Source organism: Bos indicus x Bos taurus, chromosome 8 (genome assembly GCF_003369695.1).
Source record: "Bos indicus x Bos taurus breed Angus x Brahman F1 hybrid chromosome 8, Bos_hybrid_MaternalHap_v2.0, whole genome shotgun sequence".
NCBI classification, from domain to species: domain Eukaryota; kingdom Metazoa; phylum Chordata; class Mammalia; order Artiodactyla; family Bovidae; genus Bos; species Bos indicus x Bos taurus.
Window position 1 is genome coordinate 78,890,983 of NC_040083.1, and position 21,647 is coordinate 78,912,629.

At 37.2% G+C, this 21,647-nt stretch overlaps 1 protein-coding gene across 4 annotated transcripts in view; it reads right to left on the reverse strand.

The window, feature by feature from the left end:
* Window positions 1-21,647, reverse strand: part of AGTPBP1 (ATP/GTP binding protein 1) — a 193,360-nt gene that overhangs the window by 57,522 nt on the left and 114,191 nt on the right. For 3 of the 4 annotated variants that reach the window (XM_027550143.1, XM_027550146.1, XM_027550144.1), the window contains 3 exons: window positions 6,757-6,840; window positions 3,971-4,057; window positions 3,742-3,890 (listed from right to left, as the gene is read on the reverse strand). In XM_027550143.1, the coding sequence (XP_027405944.1) occupies window positions 3,742-3,890; window positions 3,971-4,057; window positions 6,757-6,840 (320 nt within the window). The remainder of the gene's footprint in view (window positions 1-3,741; window positions 3,891-3,970; window positions 4,058-6,756; window positions 6,841-21,647) is intronic. The other variant, XM_027550145.1, reaches the window with a different exon arrangement.

A 21,647-nucleotide genomic window follows, 5' to 3' on the forward strand; every position in this document is an offset into this window, starting at 1 on the left:
CAATCTGATTTTGGTACTGGCACTTCATGGCATGGGGAAATGTTATTACCACATATTGTGTAATTTAAAAACATAACATATAATGACTTTTCATATTTTGAACTCAAATGTATAAAAGGGTAAAATTTAATTTTAAAATTATGTGAATAGTAAGATTAAGGATGGATAACAAAATGCTAAACAGTGGATTTTATCTTCTATTTCCTTCTTAGAGAATCTTCTCTAAAGTTTATTTACTTTACCAAATTCCCTTATTTGGAATAGTAAATCCCATATGATCCATGGTTTCATAATCCAAAAAACAAAAACAAACAAAAAAACAAAAAAACACTTAACAGCTGGAAGACAGATAAATAAATTCCACTTCTGTGAATATGTAAGTAAATTACTATATACACAGATATTTAGTATAATACAATAATGTTCATCTCAGTAGAAGTTAAAGTATAAAATAATTAGATACAACCTAAGGTGCAATAGGGTCACTAAACTTTGTAATCATTTTATAAGTCAAATCATATGCTGTACAGTTTAAACTTATACAGTGCTGTAGGTCAATTAATCTCAATAAAACTAGAATCAAAATAAAAATGGCTTAGAAGTCTAACAAAGGAACAGTTGGATAAATGTTACAGAACTTCGACAAGATATCCATTAAACTATGCTTCAGAGGGATATTTGTTTAATGACCAGAAAAATAATGATGATATAATCTTTAGTTTAGATGCAGGTTATGAAACTCTGTGTGTTATGAGCATTTTTTTTAAAAAACACATAACTATATATATGGAAAGATCACATAATGCATTATAAAAAAAAGCTGGAAAGAAACAACAAACATTAAAATAAATTTCTTTGGATGATGTATTGTTGATGGTTTTAATTTTCTTCTTACCAGCGTTCTGTTTTCCAGATTTTATACAAAGTGAGTTTGGAATGTATAATATATTAATAGTAATACGAACAAGAATACCCAAAGGGCCCAGGGTGAAAAGGAGGGGAAACTTAAAAATTAAAGCAGCCATCTGTCTCAATGTTTTGACTTGGTTTTAGTTACAGAATTTTATTCATTTTAAATTTAAAATGACACTAAAGGAAGAAATTATCACACAGAAATACAGTTTTTTTAATAGAGAAATATTACTCCAAAATATGTGCTTTTAATTATAAAAATTAAAGTATTTTAATAAAGCTTAGTGTATTATTATATAAAAGTCAATAAATAAATAGTAAAGGTACCATCTACCTATAGCACTAGTATTTGAATATTCTCTATCATTTCTGGAATAAATATGCCTTTATATTTTACTCATAATTGTCCTTCACTCCTGTAAAATATTATGTTAGCATTATATTGAATATTTATAAGTTAAATAGGGAAAACATAAGATCTTTTACTTATTTTGGTATTATTTTGAATGATTTTTCAATTAAAGTAATTTTTAAAGTTATATGAAAGTTTAAGGTCAACAAATGTTTCTAAAAAATAGGACATTCAATGATTAGCAGTCATACCCAAAAGTCAAAAAATAAAACAAGATTTTATCAAGAATATTCATATCACTATTCATGTAAGTCAATATAACCACTGAATCCTCAGTCAAAATATATTTTTATAAGAATACATCATTTTAAATTAGATTACTTAAAACATTTTTAAAACTTTAAAAATGTTTATAACTAAATCAGATATTATAAGCCTTATCTTCCCAGAATTATTACATTAAATAGTGAATCTGATTAAAGCTTTATCCTATGTATGTGAAATAATTATCTGGAGTATACAATTTTCTGTTTTCCATATAAATAATGACAATTGGGAAGAATCAAATCTTGAAAGCTTCAATTTTCATAAATGTCCCCTTATATAGAGTATCATCATATTCATGCTTTTAACATTTTAGAACAATTATCTGAAACAGATAATATAGCATGTCATACCTTAGCTGTTGCTGCTGCTAAGTCACTTCAGTCGCATCCGACTCTGTGTGACCCCATAGACGGCAGCCCACCAGGCTTCCCTGTCCCTGGGATTCTCCAGGCAAGAACACTGGAGTGGGTTGCCATTTCCTTCTCCAATGCATGAAAGTGAAAAGTGAAAGTGAGGTCGCTCAGTCATGTCTGACTCTTAGCGACCCCATGGACTGCAGCCTACCAGGCTCCTCCTTCCATGGGATTTTCCAGGCAAGAGTACTGGAGTGGGGTGCCATTGCCTTCTCTGACCTTAGCTGTTAAAGCTCTTCAGTCTTTATACACCAGAAAAAAATTTTTCTTAACACAAAATTATCATCAAATAAAAAACTTGATGTCTTAATTTTCAATTACTGATATTAAGTTTATACAATTAAATAATCTTCCACTTAAATAATACCTGACTATAAAAACCTGATGCCTTGGCAAATAACCCCAAGTTTGACATCTATTAAAGTACTAATAAGTACAAAGCCTTAAATGAGGCTATAAATATAGCTTTTTTGCTGGTACAACCCTAGGGTTTTTAAAAACTGCTAATGAGAAAAACACTAGAGAAAAACAGTGAAACAAAAAGCTGGTTCTTTAAAATATCAACAAAACTGACCAAGAAAAATAAAGACAAGACACAAGTTACTATTGTCAGGAATTAAATACAGGATATCACTAGAGACCCTGAAGATATTAAAAAGACAGTAAGAAAATACTATGAACAACTTTACATACACATTTGAAAATTTATAAGAAACTGATCAATTCCTATAAAGAACAAACTACTATAACTCACCCAAGGTGAAATAGATAATCTGAATATTCCTAAAAACTACTAAAGAAGAAATTTAATCTCTAATTTAAAAGAGTACCAAATAAGAAGTCTCCTGGCCCAGATGATTTCTCTGGAGAATTCTACGAAGCATTTAAGAATTAACACCAAATATGCACAAGCTCTTTCAGAAAATAAGAGGAGGGAGTATTACTCAACTAGTTTTAGAAGTAATTGTAATTGTTACCATGATATGCCAAAATCAGATATGATATAAAAAAAACATATATATGTGTGTGTGTGTGTGTATATATATATATATCTCAAATACCTCTTGAATAGAAATTTAAAAATTCTTAATAAAACATTAGCAATTATATATGATGACTATAATTCACATATTTAACTCATTCACAGATAAAAAAGGCTGGTTCAGTATTCGAAAATGAATTAATATAACATGCCATCTTAACAGGCTAAAGAAGAAAAATCACATGATCATATCATTTGATGAAAAAAAGCATGTGTCAAAATTTAATACCCATTTATAACAAAAACTCTCAGTAAACTAGTAATAAAGGAAACTTCTTCAATTAGATTTTAAAATTTACAGAAAACTACAACTGAATGGTGAACTATAAAGGAGTAGCACAGGCTTGGTGGTACTGAAAGAATTCTCTATCCTAGTTGTGGTGACAATAATAAGAATCTACAAATGTAATAAAAAGGCACAGAATTATGCACCCACACTGTGCCAACGTCAAACCCTGGTTTTGACATTCTAGTACAGCTACGTAGGATGTAACCATTAGAGGAAATCTGGTGAACAGAACTTCTCTGCAACTTCTACAACTTTTAACTTTTTATGACTCTATTCAAAATAAAAAAGTTAAAAAGAGATTGTTTTATGTAATTCTCTTCTGGATGAACAGACTTCATTAAAAACTTTAAGTAGCACATGTAATAAATCTTTAGTTGTACTCAATTTGGATGAAATGTTGTCTTACCATAATTAAACTGACTGTTGGACTTTTCACAGTTAATGATGTTGAACCTATAAGCAATACTTGGTCGCATTCCACTGACTTCAAAGTAAAACCACTGATGATAATGATTGCTATTTATGTCTGAGTTCAGAATAAGGTCATATTCATTTCTGAAAACAGAAAATAAACAAATTTGATGAAAATTAGGAAAATATCTATACACAAAACGAGAAGAATTTTAATGACTTACTTTCTAATTTGAATTACTTTACGCAGATTCCCAGATTCAAATTTGGAGTTAAACTTCAACACATCTGCTTCTTCTGGAATGGTATAGCTAAATAAAAATTTAAAGTAAGAATAAAAAATACATAGCATTTAAACAAGTGAGCAAAAACGAAACTACACTATAGATTAAAAATGCACCATTATTGCTCGCTCACCCTCCTCATTATTTTTAAGCCAAAGAACAAAATCAACACAAGCAAACTACAAACTCTGGCTAATATTTACAGAACAAAATATTATAATTACAAGTAGAGATTTCCCCCACAATTATATAGTGAATATTAATCACAAAAATTTTGTCTCATTAGATGCCATTTCTAAATATTAGTAATCTTATGGAAAAGACCAGTTATTTTTTAAAGTGCATATGACTTGTATTGAGTACCAATAATTCTAGAAACTATGCAGTTCTCAGGTAAAACTATTTTTTAATTTAGAGAGCTTCATTATCTATTGTACTAATATAATTAGTACCCAAAAGGTGGAAGTATTATTCTCATTTTACATATTCCTTACTTTAGCAAGTACTTATTGAGCTCCTACTAGGTGCCAGATACTGTTTTAGCTATCTATTTCCCTGACTGAATACAAATTCTTGCTCTTCTCGAGCTTACATTCTAATGGGGGAAAATGAAGACTCCCAGAAGACCAATGCTTTTGTCCAAAGGCACTTCAGTTAGAAATAGCACTGGCATGTGACACTTCCCTGGGTCTGGAAGATCTTCTGGAGGAGGAAATGGCAACTCACTCCAGTATTCTTGTCTGGAGAATTCCATGGACAGAAGGTCCTGGCGGGCTACAGTCCATAGGGTCACACAGAGTCAGACATGACTGAGCAACTAAACAACAAGAATATTCTACACTTAAGAGTTCTTGAGGTTCTGTGTTACCACATTGTCTGGTCTAACACAGAATTGCTAAGTCACTTCAGTCGTGTCCGACTCTGTGCAACCCCATAGATGGCAGCCCAACAGGCTCCCCCGTCCCTGGGATTCTCCAGGCAAGAATACTGGAGTGGGTTGCCATTTCCTTCTCCAATGCATGAAGGTGAAAAGTGAAAGTGAATTCACTCAGTCCTGTCTGACTCTGAGCAACCCCAAGGACTGCAGCCTACTGGGCTCCTCCATCCATGGGATTTTCCAGGCAAGAGTACTGGAGTGGGGTGCCATCACCTTCTCCAAACACAGAATTAGAAACATTGAAATAACTAAGAAATTATGAATAGATTTGTTTTTTATTTTTGTGAATGTTATTTCAAATTCAGTCATTAGCTCTGACATAACATTACCTACTCTCTTAACAAAAATCTTTTAAAATGTTTTATTTCCTCCAAATAAGACTAATGAAATATAAAATCTCTCCAAAATATTAGAATGTTGAAGGAGAGAGAGCGAAAACCCATTCATGGGCTGATTAAAGTTCTCATTACTGAAGACAATGCAATGGCACCTAATGAATTATATATAAGTAAATAAATGAAAATGAAAAATGATGAATATGACTACTATTAAATCATTTGTATCCAGTAATGAGAAGCTTAATCATGCATGGATATGAGAGTTGGACCATAATGAAGGCTGAATGCCGTAGAACTGATGCTTTTGAACTGTGGTGTTGGAGAAGACTGTTTAGAGTCCCTTGGACTACAAGGAGATCCAATCAGTCCATCCTAAAGGAGATCAGTCCTGAGTATTCATTGGAAGGACTGATGTTGAAGCTAAAGCTTCAATACTTTGGCCACCTCATGTGAAGAGCTGACTCATTAGAAAAGACCCTGATGCTGGGAAACAGTGAAGGCAGGAGGAGAAGGGGACGACAGAGGATGAGACAGCTGGATGGCATCACTGACTCAATGGACATGAGTTTGAACAAGCTCTGGGAGATGGTGAAGGACAGGGAAGCCTGGCGTGAGGCAGTCCATTGGGTTGTAAAGAATCAGATGTGACTGACTGAACAACAACAACAACAAAATCATTAAACGCAATGGCACCAGTGATAACCCTAAACTGGAAATTACACTAAAACATTGTTGTGGTTTAGTCACCAAGTCATGTCCGACTCTTAAAATCCCATGAACTGTATGTAGCCCACCAGGCTCCTCTGTCCATGGGAATTTCCAGGCAAAAATACTGGAGTGGCTTGCCGTTTCCTTCTCCAGGGGATCTTCCAGACTCAGGAATCGAAACCCAGGCTCCTGTGCTGCCGACAGTCTCCTGCACTGCAGGTAGATTCTTTACCCATTGAGCCACCAGGGATCACAAACAAATGGCTTCAAAAGTCAGGCAAGTAACATGAAATGATTGAAGCAGATTGTAAACAGTAAGAGACGAAAGTGAGAAGTGGGGACTGTGGAAAATCAGCAAGCATATTTTCCTTCTAAAGGGGATGGTAATTTGTTGTCCTAAGGAAACAAAGGCTCAGTATTACAGGACAAAACTGCAGCATTCGTATGAAATCTCCATTATCTTAAGTGGAGGTAGTTTCAGCTTTTAAAAACAAAGCATCAGATGTGATGTTTCCCTTATTAAACCTATTAAAAGCCCACATAAGAAAAACTAAATTTGTAGCATACTCAATTTAACCAAATAAACATGATTTACATTACCATTATATCTCTGGTAAAAGATAAAAACAGAGTGAGGCTTAACTAGGTGGAAGTTAACTATATTTCTTTGTGTTTTAAAAGAACACTGAAATTTTAAGATAAGAATAAAACCAACAACACTAAAACATAAAAATGAGACTTACTTTGGGTTATCTAAGTCATATACCACTCGATCTATGATATCACTCTGATGTATTAGCCTCTCAATATCTTGGGCAATTTTTGTTCTGAAATCATAAAGAAGTTTGACCAAAATTCATTATTATATGCTAAGGCAAGAAGTTTGACCAAAATTCATTATTATATGCTAAGGCACAATTTTCCTCCAAGTAAATTTTGAATAAAAAAATATAAAATGATAAAAATTCTTAAAATAAAAATTATCATCCCTCTACATATATGTGTACAAAATAAATCAGTACATAAAATTTAGACAAAAATCAATATTTTAAAAGTCTAAGTTCTAGAAAAATAACCAGCACAAGGCCAATAGCTTTATTTAAAAAACCTTAATGACTATATGCTTTTCTATATAGAAAATTCTTAATCTAGCATTATATAATTAGGCATATTTATTTTTAGTTTTTTATTTTACAAAACTAACTCATCACTGACACAGCAGTCTATCAAGAAAAAACCAAGCATCAAAGGATTATGATATAAATCCTTGATTTAGAGTCAGTGTCCTAACTTTCAAATAGCAAATTCTTTCTACAAAAGCAAAACTTTTAAAAAGCTAAAATTATAGTAATAAACAAATCAAAAATTTATATCACCCAGATCTTCAACAATGAAAGACATGGCACTTACATATACTCAGATATGCCACACCAAAAAATACAAGTATTCAAGTATGGTGAATGACTAAAAACATCCATTTGTCAAAACCATTTATTAAATATTAAATTTATGAAATACCTACCATAAATGTATAAAAAATTAATACTTACAAAAGTTTGCAGTTTTTCTTAAGAAAAATGGTATTAAAAGGCTGATATAACATCTCAGTTCTACAGCAACATTCTGCATTGTAAAACAAGATAAAAAAGCTCGATACCCACAGGGCCAGCACGTGATGTACCTGAGGAGGCCTGCTGGGGGATGCTGTGGAAAACGGGGGAACACAGGATCTGTCTAAACACAACAAAATGCTGCCAGGTAGGAAGAGACATTAAGGGTGCAATACCAAATTTACAAGAAACAATGGAAACTTGGATCACTACGTGGAGTCTCTCACATGTTAAAGGCTGGGGATCTATTAAAAAATAAAAACAGGGAGAACAAGATGGCAGAGGAGTAGGTGGACATGGAGTACATCTCTCTCCACAGATACATCAGGAATACACCTTCAGACACAGAAGGGCATACAGAACACCAGCTGAGAGCAGACAGGAGTACCTGACCAGAGGAAACAAATATATAGACCCACACAAAACTCGGTAGGACAAAGGAACTAGGGAGAAAAACAGGAGTGTTAGTAGGACTGGAACCCCCCCTTGGAGGGTGGGGGAACTGAAGCAGGGGTCTGATCCCCACATCTGGGCAACAGAGTCAGAGGAGAAACATTTAAGGCTGAAAGTGAAACAGCTGATCTGTGGCAGCCTAAATGGAACGCAGTCCTTGCTGCAGCCATACATACTCCAGACAGGGACATAGATCCCCTGGAAGGTACAGCGGCTGGGAGCTGGAGTTCAGGGATTGTGGAGCAATCCCAGGGCAAGGGGCTGCTGTTGACTGCTGAGAGACAGATTGAGGGTATGTAAGGGAGGAGATTGTGGTGGGAAATGCCTGTGGAGGAAAGCCGGGCAGCCATGGAAGCAAGGCAATACTGCTGAGTCACGTGTAGGGGGTGGAGCCATCACCATAGACTCTCTCTCCATAGGTGCCACCATCAGCAGCTGAACAATAGAGAGGCTGGCCCATCAAACGCCTGACACACTGAACTACAGAGTCGGACCCCACCCCAGGGTGCCCCTTTAAGTGCCTGATATACTGATCTACAGAGTAGAATCCCAGCCAAGGGGGCCCTGAATGGGCAGAGCTACAGAGAAAGACTGGCCAAAGAGGCCTTCTGATCAGCTACTGCTACTGCTAAGTCACTTCAGTTGTGTCTGACTCTGTGCCATCCCATAGACGGCAGCCCACCAGGCTCCCCCATCCCTGGGATTCTCCAGGCAAGAACACTGGAGTGGGTTGCCATTTCCTTCTCCAATGCATGAAAGTGAAAAGTGAAAGTGAAGTCGCTCAGTCGTGTCCGACTCTTAGCGACCCCATGGACTACAGCCTACCAGGCTCCTCCATCCATGGGATTTTCCAGGCAAGAGTACTGGAGTAGAGTGCCATTGCCTTCTCCGATCAGCTACAAGAGGCTGGAAAAAAGACTGATAGGGCCATAACTCCTATGGCGGAGGCAGTCCATGTTCCTGCACACTTGGCGCCACCAGGGTCCCCACAAGCCAAGCAGCTGCATCACCTTCATGCTCAACTCTCACTGGGGCAGAGCTGCCACAGGCAAAAAAAAGTCTTGCATCTAAGTGTGCAGGGTTGCTTCAGTAGTGTCCGACTCTTTGCAACCTTGTAGACTGTGGCCTGCCAGGCTTCTCTGTCAGGCCTCCAGGCAAGAATACTGGAGTGTATTGGCCAATACTGGTTGCCATACCCTTCTAGAGCACTGTATTTCCTGCTGCCCTAGCCGCCAACTCCTCTGAGTACCCGGTGCTGTCGGAACCCCTGTGACCCAAGCAGCTGCACCATCTCCACAAGTGGCCCTCACAGGGGCAAACTCAAGTCCTCCAGGGCAGCCTCGGGAGCAAACTCCAGTGAACAACCCACAAGTAGAAGTGGAAATGAAATCACGATTGAAACCCAGGGGCAGTGTGACTAAGGAAGAAGACCCAAAACTTCCCACCAGCTGTACAAACTACAGATTAAATCCACACAATCAACTAGGTAGACTCTGTGTCTATGGAATATATAAAAGGTTACTGAGAGCTCCCACAAAAGAAAATGCACTAGTTCTGATAGCTGTGGACATTTAAAGAAGACAGAGGAGTAGGACCAGATTAGACTCTGAGCTGCCCCCAAAGCAGGTCCAGAGATCAGCAGTGTTGGAGGGCATCCTAGGGAGGTGAGGTGGACTGTGACTCCCAGTGAGGGAAAGGACTCTGACAGCAGTGACTCAAGAAAAACAATTATTATTCTTATGTTTTGACTTGTTCTGTAGATTCTTTTGGTTTTTTCTTTTTTTCCCACTATGCTATAGTTGTCAATTTTATTGGCCCTATGAAATCTAATTAAGCTTTTGAGCTTTTTCTTTCTCAGCCACATTTTTTATTGTTGTTATAAACCCCTGCCTCTACATTGGGCTTTAGCAGTTCTGGGAAGTTTCCCTTTTTTTTTTTTTTTTCCTTTTCTCTTTTTTTAATTTTTCAAGCCTATTATTACTTTTTCTACACTTAATCCTTTGTTTGCTTTTTCTACTGTTCTTTTGCCCTTACATTTAATCTTTAATGTATACAAATCTCCTTTATCTACCTCTATTTAACTTTGCATATGTATTCTTTCTTTTTTTTCTTTCCTCTCAACATATGTTAGTTTTATTTTCATTGCTTTCTTCCCCACTTGGCACTTTGCTTTAGTTTTGTTTTCCAGTTTTTGCTTTAGTTAGCTTTGTCCTGGTAGACGTAATTTTTGGTTTTCTTTGTTCACTGGGTCAATCTATTGCACTTTATTTTTGTTGGACTGTTTTGACTTTGTTCGTGGGTGTATATGTATATGTGTATAATCCATTATTTTAATTATTATTTGCCTGATTTTGTAACTGACATTTGTCTGGGGTTCATTTTGGTTCCTCATTTTTTGATATAATCTCACTTAATGCCATAACAAAACACTTGTAGAATCTTCGTTCCTGACCAGAGATAAAGCCCTGACCCTTTGGAGTGGCAGCACTAACTCTAAGACCCTAGATTACCAGAGAACTAACCATAGTGAGTATCATATAGAACTCACACAAAGGAAACCACTTGAATACAAGACCCAGCATCACCCAACCACCAGTAGGACCCTGTGCAGGACACCTCATCTAGACAACAAATAAAACAAAAATACAAACCCAGCCATCAGCTGACAGGATTACCACCTTACTCAGCCTTGCCCATCAGAGGAAAAACAAACAAGCAAACAAAAACTCAGCACAAATCTCACCCTATACAAAGCCTACACAAACCACTGGACCAACCCTAGCGGGGCAGAAACCAAAAGGAAGAAAGAATTCAACTCTGAAGCCTGGGAAAAGGAGACCTCAAACACAGTAAGTTAAAAAAATAATAATGAAAAGGCAGAAAAATACTACACAAAGAAGGAACAAACTAGAAACACAGAAGTCCAAATAAATGAAGAGGAAATAGGCAAAGTACCTGAAAAAGAATTCAGAATGATACTAAAGATCATCAAAAACCTTGAAAACAAAGTGGAGAAAATATAAGAATCAATTAACAAAGACACAGAAGAATTAAAGAATAAACATACAGAGACAAACAATACAATTACTGAAATTAAAAACACTCTAGAAGCAATCAATAGTAGGCTATTTGAAGCAGAAGAACGAATCAGTGAGCTGGAAGATAAAATGGTGGAAATAACTTCCAAGAGCAAAACAAAGTAAAAAGAATGAAAAAAACTCAGGATAGTCTCAGAGACCTCTGGGACAATGACAAATGCAACAATATTTGAATTATAGGGGTCGCAGAAGAAGAAGAGAAAAACAAAAAGGTATGAGAAAATTTTTGAAGAGATTATAGTCGAAAATTTCCCCAACATGGAAAAGGAAATAATCAATCAAGTCCAAGAGGCATAAAGAGTCCCATACAGGATAAACCCAAGGAGAAACACGCCAAGACACATGCTAATCAAACTAACAAAGACTAAACACAAAGAAAGAATATTAAAAGCAGCAAGGGAGAAGAACAAGTACCATACAAAGGAAACCCCATATGCTTAACAGCTTATCTTTCAGCAGAAGGGAATGGCAGGATATATTTAAACTGTTGAAAGGGAAAAATCTATAACCAAGATTACTGTACCTGGCAAAGATTTCATTCAAAATCAATGGAGAAATAAAAAGCTTTTCTGACAAGCAAAAGTTAAGAGAATGCAGTATGACCAAACTGGCTTTACAACAAATGTTAAAGGGACTTACATAGTCAAGAAATACAAGAAAAGAAAAAAGATCGACAAAATCAACCCCAAACAATTAAGAAAATGACAAAAGGAACATATATATCGATAATTACTTTAAATATAAATGGATTAAATGCTCCAACCAAAAGACACTGACTGGGTGAATGGATATAAAAACAAGACCCATTTATATGCTGTCTACAAGAAACCCACTTCAGACCTAAAGATACATACAGTTTGAAAGTGAGAGGATGGAAAAATATATTCCATGCAAATGGGAAGCAAAAGAAAGCTGGAATAGCAATCTTCATATTAGACAAAATAGACCTTAAAATAAAGAAGACTACAAGAGATAAGGAAGGACACTACATAATGATCAAGGGATCAATCCAAGAGAAAGACATAAAACTTGTAATTATCTATGCACCGAACATAGGAACACGTAAGTACATAAGAAAAACACTAAGACATAAAAGGAGAAATTGACAGTAACACAATAATAGTAGGAGACTTTAAAACCTCCCTCACACCAATGGACAGGTGATCAAAACAGAAAATAAATAAGGAAACATAAGTCTTAAATGGTATATTAGATGAGATGGATCTCATTGATATTTATAGGACATTCCATCCAAATGCAGACAAATACACCTTCTTCTCAAGTGCACATGGAACATTCTCCAGGACAGACCACATCTTGGGTCACAAATCAAACCTCAGTAAATTTAAGAAAATTGAAATAGCATCAAGCATTTTTTCTAACCACAATGCTATGAGACTAGATATCAATTATAAGAAAAAAACTGTAAGAAACACAAACACATGGAGATTAAATAACACGTTTCTAAATAACCAACAAATAACAATACTGAAGAAATCAAAAGGGAAATACAAAAATTTCTAGAAACAAATGACAGTAAAAATACAACAACTCAAAATCTATGGGATGCAACAAAAGCATTTCTAAGAGGGGAGTTTATAGCAATACAATCCTACCTCAAGAAACGAGAAAAATATCAAACGGACAACCTAACTTTACACCTAAAACAACTGGGAAAAGAACCAAAAAACAAAACAAAATTAGTAGAAGGAAAGAAAGCACAAAAATCTGAGCAGAAATAAATGAAAAAGAAATGAAAGAAACAAGAGTAAAGATTAAAAAACTAAAAGCTGGTTCTTTGAGAAGATACAGTTGACAAACCTTTAGCCAGATACATCAAGAACAAAAGCGAGAAGAATAAAATCAACAAAATTAGAAATGAAAAAGGAGAGGTTACAACAGACAATGCAGAAATACAAATGATTATAAGAGACTATTATGAACAACTATATGGCAATAAAATGGATAACCTGGAAGAAATGGACAGATTCTTAGAAAAGTTCAGTCTTCTAAGACTGAACCAGTAAGCAATAGAAATTATGAAAACCCAATTTCAAGCATTGAAATTGAAGCTGTGATCAAAAATCTCCCAAAAAACAAAAGCCCAGGACCAGATGGCTTCACAGCAGAATTCTATCAAACATTTAGAGAAGAGTTAATGCCCATCCTTCCAACTCTTTCAAAAAATTGCAGAGGAAGGAACACTTTCAAACTCATTCTACAAGGCCATCATCACCCTGATACCAAAGCCAGACAAAGACAACACAAAAAAAGAAAACTACAGGCCAATATCACTAGAACATAGATGCAAAAATCCTCAACAAAATTTTAACAAACAGAATTCAGCAACACATCAAAAAGCTCACACACCATGATCAAGTTGGGTTTATTCCAGGAATGCAAGGTTTCTTCAATATATGCAAATCAATCAATATGATACACCATATTAACAAATTGAAAGATAAAAAGCATATGATAATCTCAACAGATGCAGAAAAGCTTTTGACAAAATTCAGCACCCATTTATGATTAAAACTCTTCAAAAAAATGGACATAGAAGGAATCTACCTCAACACAGTAAAGGCCATATATGATAAACCTACAGCAAACCTTATTCTCAATAGTGAAAAACTGAAAGCATTCCCCCTAAGATCAGGAACAAGACAAGAGTGTTCACTTTCACCACTATTATTCAACCTAGTTCTGGAAGTCCTAGCTGCAGCAATCAGAGAAGAAAAAGAAATAAAAGGAATATAGATTGGAAAAGAAGTAAAGCCCTCACTGCTTGCAGATGACATGATACTGTACATAGAAAACCCTATAGATAGCATCAGAAAATTACTAGAGCTAATCAGTGAATTTAGCAAAGTTGCAGAACAAAATCAATACACAGAAATCACTTGCATTTCTATACACCAACAATGAAAAAGCAGAAAGAGAAATTAAGGACTCAATCCCATTCACCATTGCAACAAAAAGAATTAAATACCTAAGAATAAACTTACCTAGGGAGACAAAAGAACTATACACAGAAAATTATAAGGCACTGATGAAAGAAATCAAAGATGACATAAACAGATAGAGAAATACTTCATGTTCCTGGGTAGGAACAATCAATATTGTGAAAATGACTATACTACCAAATGCAATCTACAGAATCGGTGCAATCCCTATAAAATTACCAATGGCATTTTTCACAGAACTAGAACACAAAATTTCACAATTCATATGGAAACACAAAAGACCCTGAATAGGCAATGCGGTCTTGAGAAAGAAGAATGGAGCTGGAGGCATCAACCTTCCTGACTTCAGATTATACTACAAAGCTATAATCATCAAGACAGTATGGTACTGGCACAAAAACAGAAATACAGACCAGTGGAACAAGAAAGAAAGCCCAGAAATAAATCCTTGCACCTATGGGCATTTTATTTTTGACAAAGGAGGCAAGAATATACAATGGGGAAAAGACAGCCGCTGCTGCTGCTGGTGCTCATAGACGGCAGCCCACTAGGCTCCTCTGTCCCTGGGATTCTCCAGGCAAGAATACTGGAGTGGGTTGCCATTTCCTTCTCCAATGCATGAAAGTGAAAAGTGAAAGTGAAGTCACTCAGTCGTGCCCGACTCTTAGCGACCCCATGGACTGCAGCCTACCAGGCTCCTCCATCCATGGAATTTTCCAGGCAAGAGTACTGGAGTGGGTTGCCATTGCCTTCTCCGTCCTATCACCATACACAAAGATAAACTCAAAATGGATTAAAGACCTAAATGTAAGACCAGAAACTATAAAACTCTCAGAGGAAAACATAGGAAGAACACTTGATGACATAAATTAAAGCAAGATCCTCTATGACCTATCTCCTAGAGTAATGAAAATAAAATCAAAAGTAAACAAATGGGACCTGATTAAACTTAACAGATTTTGCACATTAAACTGTAGCAAGGTGAAAAAGACAACCCTCAGAATGGGAGAAAATAATAGCAAATGAAACAACAGACAAAGGATCAATATCCAAAATATAAAAGCAGCTAATACAACTCAATGCCAGAAAAACAAAGAACCTAATCAAAAAGTGGGAAAAAGACCTAAACAGATATTTCTTAAAAGAAGACATACAGATGGCTAACAAACACATGAAAAAATGCTCAACATCACTCATTATTAAAGAAATGCAAATCAAAACCACAATAAGACATCACCTCACACTGGTCAGAATGGCCATCATCAAAAAGTCTACAAACAATAAATGCTGGAGAGGGTGTGGAGAAAAGGGAAAGCTCCTGCACTGTTGGTGGGAATGTAAATTGATATAGTCACTATGGAAGATGGTATGAAGATTCCTTAAAAAACGACGAATAAAACGACCATATGACCCAGAAATCCCACTCCTAGGCATATACCCTGAGGAAACCAAAATTGAAAAAGACACATGTATCCCAATGTTCATTGCAGCACTATTTACAATAGCTAGAAGACAGAAGCAACCTAGATGTTCATCAACAGATGAATGGATAAAGAAGTTGTGGTACATATACACAGTGGAATATTACTCAGCCATAGAAAGGAATACATCTGAGTCAGTTCTGATGAGGTGGATGAACCTAGAACCTATTAGACAGAGTGAAGTGAGTCAGAAAGAGAAAGATAAATATCATATTCTAACGCACATATAAGAAATCTAGAGAAATGGTACTGAAGAATTTATTTACAGGGCAGCAATGGAGAAACAGACATAGAGAGCAGACTTATGGACATGGGGAGAGGGTGAGATGTATGGAAAGAGTAACATGGAAACTTACATTACCACATGTAAAATAGATAGCCAACGGGAATTTGCTGTATGGCTCAGGAAATTCAAACAGGGCTCTGTATCAACCTAGAGTGGTGGGATGGGAAGGGAGATGGGAGGGAGGTTCAAAAGGGTGTATACATACACCCATATGTATACCTATGGGTGATTCATGTGGAGATTTGACAGAAAACAACAAAATTCTGTAAAGCAATTATCCTTCATTAAAAAAATTAATTAAAAAAAAAAGACAATCTTGGCTCCACAAGAAAAAATAAATGAAAACAAAACAAAACTCTCTGCAAGTGAAACCAAAATCATTAGCAAGCTGAATATGGCCTAGAGGTCACTGGTTTTCAACTTCTGAAACTGTATTTTAGGGGATATAACTCCCCATTTATATGTGCGACCCCATAGACGGCAGCCCACCAGGCTCCCCCGTCCCTGGGATTCTCCAGGCAAGAACACTGGAGTGGGTTGCCATTTCCTTCTCCAATGCATGAAAGTGAAAAGTGAAAGTGAAGCCGCTCAGTCATGTCCAACTCTTAGCGACCCCATGGACTGCAGCCTACCAGGCTCCTCCGTCCATGGGATTTTCAGGGCAAGAGTACTGGAGTGGGGTGCCATTGCCTTCTCCCTCCTTTACCTCAATCACCTATTAAAATATATTGCTCTCCAGTCAAAACAAGTATTTTCCAGGTACCCCTGGGGACTATAACCTCAAACTTACTAACATTCAACATTCATCATCAAAGAATAGCTCAGAAGAAAATAATTTGAGCAAGGCAATCTGATAAATGTGCAGTCCACTCAGTATAGTTAATACTCAAGAGTTCACATGATATATGGCCAAAACCAAAATTGTAGTTTTGTTAGGTTTCAGCCAATACAGAGCAATACTTACGAAAAACAATTTAACACACTCACTGCCATATTTACTTTACCATAAGGATATCATAGGATATTGTTGTTCATTACTTAAGTGTTCTCTAAGGGTCCACAGAAGATACTCTTCATAAGTATGGTATAACCTCATATATATGATCACTACATATGAATAAATAACAAGACAGGCTCATGACCTAGACCAGGATGACTCTTGGCTCAGTCATTTACTAGCAGTGTAACCTTGGATAGTTACTCAAGATTATCCTAAGCTTCAGCATACTCTGCCATTAAATAAGAGAAATAATCGCTATTTCCTCATAGAGCTGCTACACTGTTAAATGACATACTTTAATAAGCTTATAAACACTGCATAACAAAGTGTTTTTTACTTACTTCGGTATCTGGCCCATAAAAAAAAATCAATATAAAAGTTATCTGCTACTGACACTATAATTATACTTCTCTACTGTCATCTCCATTTCAGAAATACTTGAACCATTCTAAACATGGTAAGACTAAATCCAAGGTTCTGCTTTCGTATTCTGCTTTTGCCACAATTCCTTCACCTACTTTTAATTTTAAATTTCTGAATACTACTACTACTACTACTTACTACTAAGTCGCTTCAGTCGTGTCCGACTCTGTGCGACCCCATAGACGGCAGCCCACCAGGCTCCCCCATGGGATTTTCCAGGCAAGAGTGCTGGAGTGGGTGCCATTGCCTTCTCCGAAAGTAGTAATTAACTGAATGAATGAGGGATGTGGGGTGTGTTGAAAGGAAGAATCTTCGTTTTAGACTTTTATGTAGTATTTGATTTTTGTACCATGTCATCAAATACTACATAAAAGTCTAAAATGAAGATTCTTCCTTTCAACACACCCACATCCCTCATTCATTCAGTTAATTACTACTTTCCTTCCACAGCACCTTGATTATTTTATTTCATAATACATCTTATACCTCTTTCCATTAGTACACTGTTTTTTTGTGTGTTTGTTTTTTAATCACTGCAAAGTATTCACAGAATGGATATACCATAACTTATTTGACTGGTCTCTGATTGATGTGTTTTGGGACATTACCCACCACAAATTCCATATAATAGTTGACAAACATTTGTAGGCAGAGTATATAAAATAAAGAGGGAAAAAAGTAACAATCTTCAAATGTCTGAGTACTGTTTCCTTACGTAATTCATAAGCATTTTAAGTACATATTTTATATTAGTTATGCTGCTGCTGCTGCTGCTGAGTCGCATCAGTCATATCCGACTCTGTGCAACCCCATAGATGGCAGCCCACCAGTTACCCCCATCCCTGGGATTCTCCAGGCAAGAACACTTGAGTGGGTTGCCATTTCCTTCTCCAATGCATGAAAGTGAAAAATGAAAGGGAAGTCGTTCAGTCGTGTCTGACTCATAGCGACCCCATGGACTGTAGCCTACCAGGTTCCTCCGTCCATGGGATTTTCAGGGCAAGAGTACTGGAGTGGGTTGCCATTGCCTTCTCCTATATTCAGTTCAGTTCAGTTCAGTCCAGTCGCTCAGTCGTGTCCGACTCTTTGCAACCCCATGAATCGCAGCACGCCAGGCCTCCCTGTCCATCACCAACTCCTGGAGTTCACTCAGACTCAAGTCCATCGAGTCAGTGATGCCATCCAGCCATCTCATCCTCTGGCGTCCCCTTCTCCTCCTGCCCCCAATCCCTCCCAGCATCAGAGTCTTTTCCAATGAGTCAGCTCTTCTCATGAGGTGGCCAAAGTACTGGAGTTTTAGCTTCAGCATCATTCCCTCCAAAGAAATCCCAGGGCTGATCTCCTTCAGGATGGACTGGTTGGATCTCCTTGCACTCCAATGGACTCTCAAGAGTCTTCTCCAACACCACAGTTCAAAAGCATCAATACTTCGGCACTCAGCCTTCTTCACAGTCCAACTCTCACATCCATACATGACCACAGGAAAAACCATAGCCTTGACTAGACGGACCTTTGTTGGCAAAGTAATGTCTCTGCTTTTCAATATGCTATCTAGGTTGGTCATAACTTTCCTTCCAAGGAGTAAGCGTCTTTTAATTTCATGGCTGCAGTCACCATCTGCAGTGATTTTCTAAAGCAATTAACACTATTGGGTAAGTCCTACACATCTAAATATACAGAATCATAATGTTTTGTATGATTGAAAGAGTTATAGAGTTATATTCCTGCCTCATATCAAACATCTGACACCCACAGAAATTTTTACAAATGATATGAAAATGAAAAATTTGACAAATATGATAAAATGTGTCCTCTGCAACACTCACTGTCACACAAAATATATAAGGATGCAGCAAGAGACTAGCAGTCAAAAGTTTTAGATTACATTGTAATTTCTGATGATTCTGCTGCAACAAATCAGGCAAAAGTTATTTTTATCAAGGTCTCAAAAATCAGTGGAGTAAGAAATCTTTGAAACTCGCAGGAGACACACATCACTTAATCCTCCAAGGCTAAGTTATATTTATCTCATTGAAAATCTTTTGGAGTGACTGCAGGTAAACAGGCTGTAAATTATTGGGTTTTCTATGTTTTCATTTCCTGGAGCTCCATCTCCTTTGCACTTTAACTTGTACCAACACACCCACCTTTAAGACACATATCCCAACTCCCAGGGACCTTTTGCTCTTTTATCAGGCTGTTTAGTATCAAAATTATACTATAAAGCTTTGGTTTGAATAACATACAAATTCTGTGGTACGGCAATAAAAAAAGACAACTAGTTCAGGAAAAAGTCTGCAGGTGGCCTAATGTAGTCAAGATGTTGAACTCTAATCTGTAGATTATGTACGTAGAGCAATTTGCAAGGTCTGTGTTTCAGGAATGAGGTGAAAAGTATTAATCATAAATAAGAAGAGAGAGGGGAGAGCTGAGAAGAGCAATAGTAATTCAAGTCTGTATCAACTCTTCCTCCACCAGGAAAGGCACAGTCCTGGGGAGACAGCAAATAGAGTGTGGGTCTATGGGTGGAGTAACACTCTCTGAAAGACCCAGTCAGGCAATGACAAAGGCCAACACCAGGAAGAGCTGCTCAGAAAGAATAGAGGTCACCAGGGCTGAAGGTTTAGCTCCCCATCTGCAGACATTTGAGGACCCACAGAATAGGTATAATAGCTATTTGTGGTCATCATATAGATAACCCATTTGCAATACAGTTGCACTTCATTAGAGTGAGTTTCTTCACTTATCAATATCAAGAAATGAATCAACTGAAAAAATGATCTAATGTTAATTAGAGGCTCTGCTTGGCAGGAATTTCTCTCTTTTATTAGCACAAGAGTGAGTTTCTTCACTTATCAATATCAAGAAATGAATCAACTGAAAAAATGATCTAATGTTAATTAGAGGCTCTGCTTGGCAGGAATTTATCTCTTTTATTAGCACAAATGTGTAAAACACCTAAATAAGAGTGTGAGTAAAGCTTTTGAAACATAAATTCCATGAGGGAAAATAAGAAGGCTCCTTGGTAGTTAAAATTAAGGCTGAGAATCAGACTAACAAAATAGTTATAGCCCATTTCCACAATCTTCCCTTCCTTCTAATCTTACCTCAGACATTACAGGCTAATAAGGAAAATTAGAACTTTCAGACTGAGGCAATTTAATGAGGAAATTTGCTCTCAGGGTTTAAAGAACACGAAGTTCAGGAAGTGTCTTCTGTAGTCAAGAGGACATCTTTGACTTTTGAAAGATAGAATCTAAGAGGTGATGCTGAAAAGGAGGAAAAACCTAGTTGCTGACTGATTCTGACTTTTGCCTGACATGTCAGTTCAAGTCCTTCAAAAAGCAAATGCCAGACACAAGTACTCTTGCCTGGAAAATCCCATGGACAGAGGAGCCTCATGGGCTGCAGTCCATGGGGTCGCTAAGAGTCGGAGACGACTGAGCGACTGCACTTTCACTTTTCACTTTCATGCATTGGAGAGGGAAATGGCAACCCGCTCCAGTGTTCTTGCCTGGAGAATCCCAGGGACAGGGGAGCCTGGTAGGCTGCCGTCTATGGGGTCGCTAAGAGTCGGACATGACTGAAGCGACTTAGCAGCAGCAGCAGCAGACACAAATACAATCTCTTGCAGCCAACTGTGCAACACACCTATTAGGGGAAACACATGTGAAAAGCAGAGGAAAGGGAGCAGCAGCAGGTGAGAAGGGCCTTTGGGTCTGTCCAAAAAGCAGATGTGATCCCTAGGAAGAAAGAGAATATTGAGTAGGAGAGCCTCACACTGCAATGTAGCTCTGCAAAAGTCTCAACCACGCCAACAGGACACCACAGAGCAAAGACTGCCAATGAGTAGATCCCTGAACTGGTCAGGAATGGCTCTGCTCTAGAAACCCCATCAATGTCAGACAATAACTGAAGCAATGCAGAGAGGACATGGCCTCAGCAATAACGCTGAAGGAGATTCCAAAATACAGTGGCTAAAGGCTGTGGGCACCTACAAGCTCCATGGCAGGTTCTCTCAAGAAGGGAGCGATGAGAAACTCATTGCTGTGGCTGCCACAGCCCACCCTTGTGCTGCAAGGATCCACTTCTACACTCATGTTGGCAAGTAGCTGCTCCACAGTTCCTGCGGGCCTCTCCTAAGGAGACACTTAGAAGAAAAATATGAGCAGGACAAACATGGTCCCCATTACTGTAATTATTCTCAGGGCTGCAACTCATCTCCATCCTCCAGTATCTATCAAAATTCCCCTCCCTCTCACCTATCCCTTCTGCAGGTCTTGGTAGCTGGTGTGATTAAGTGACCCAAACACTCTTTAG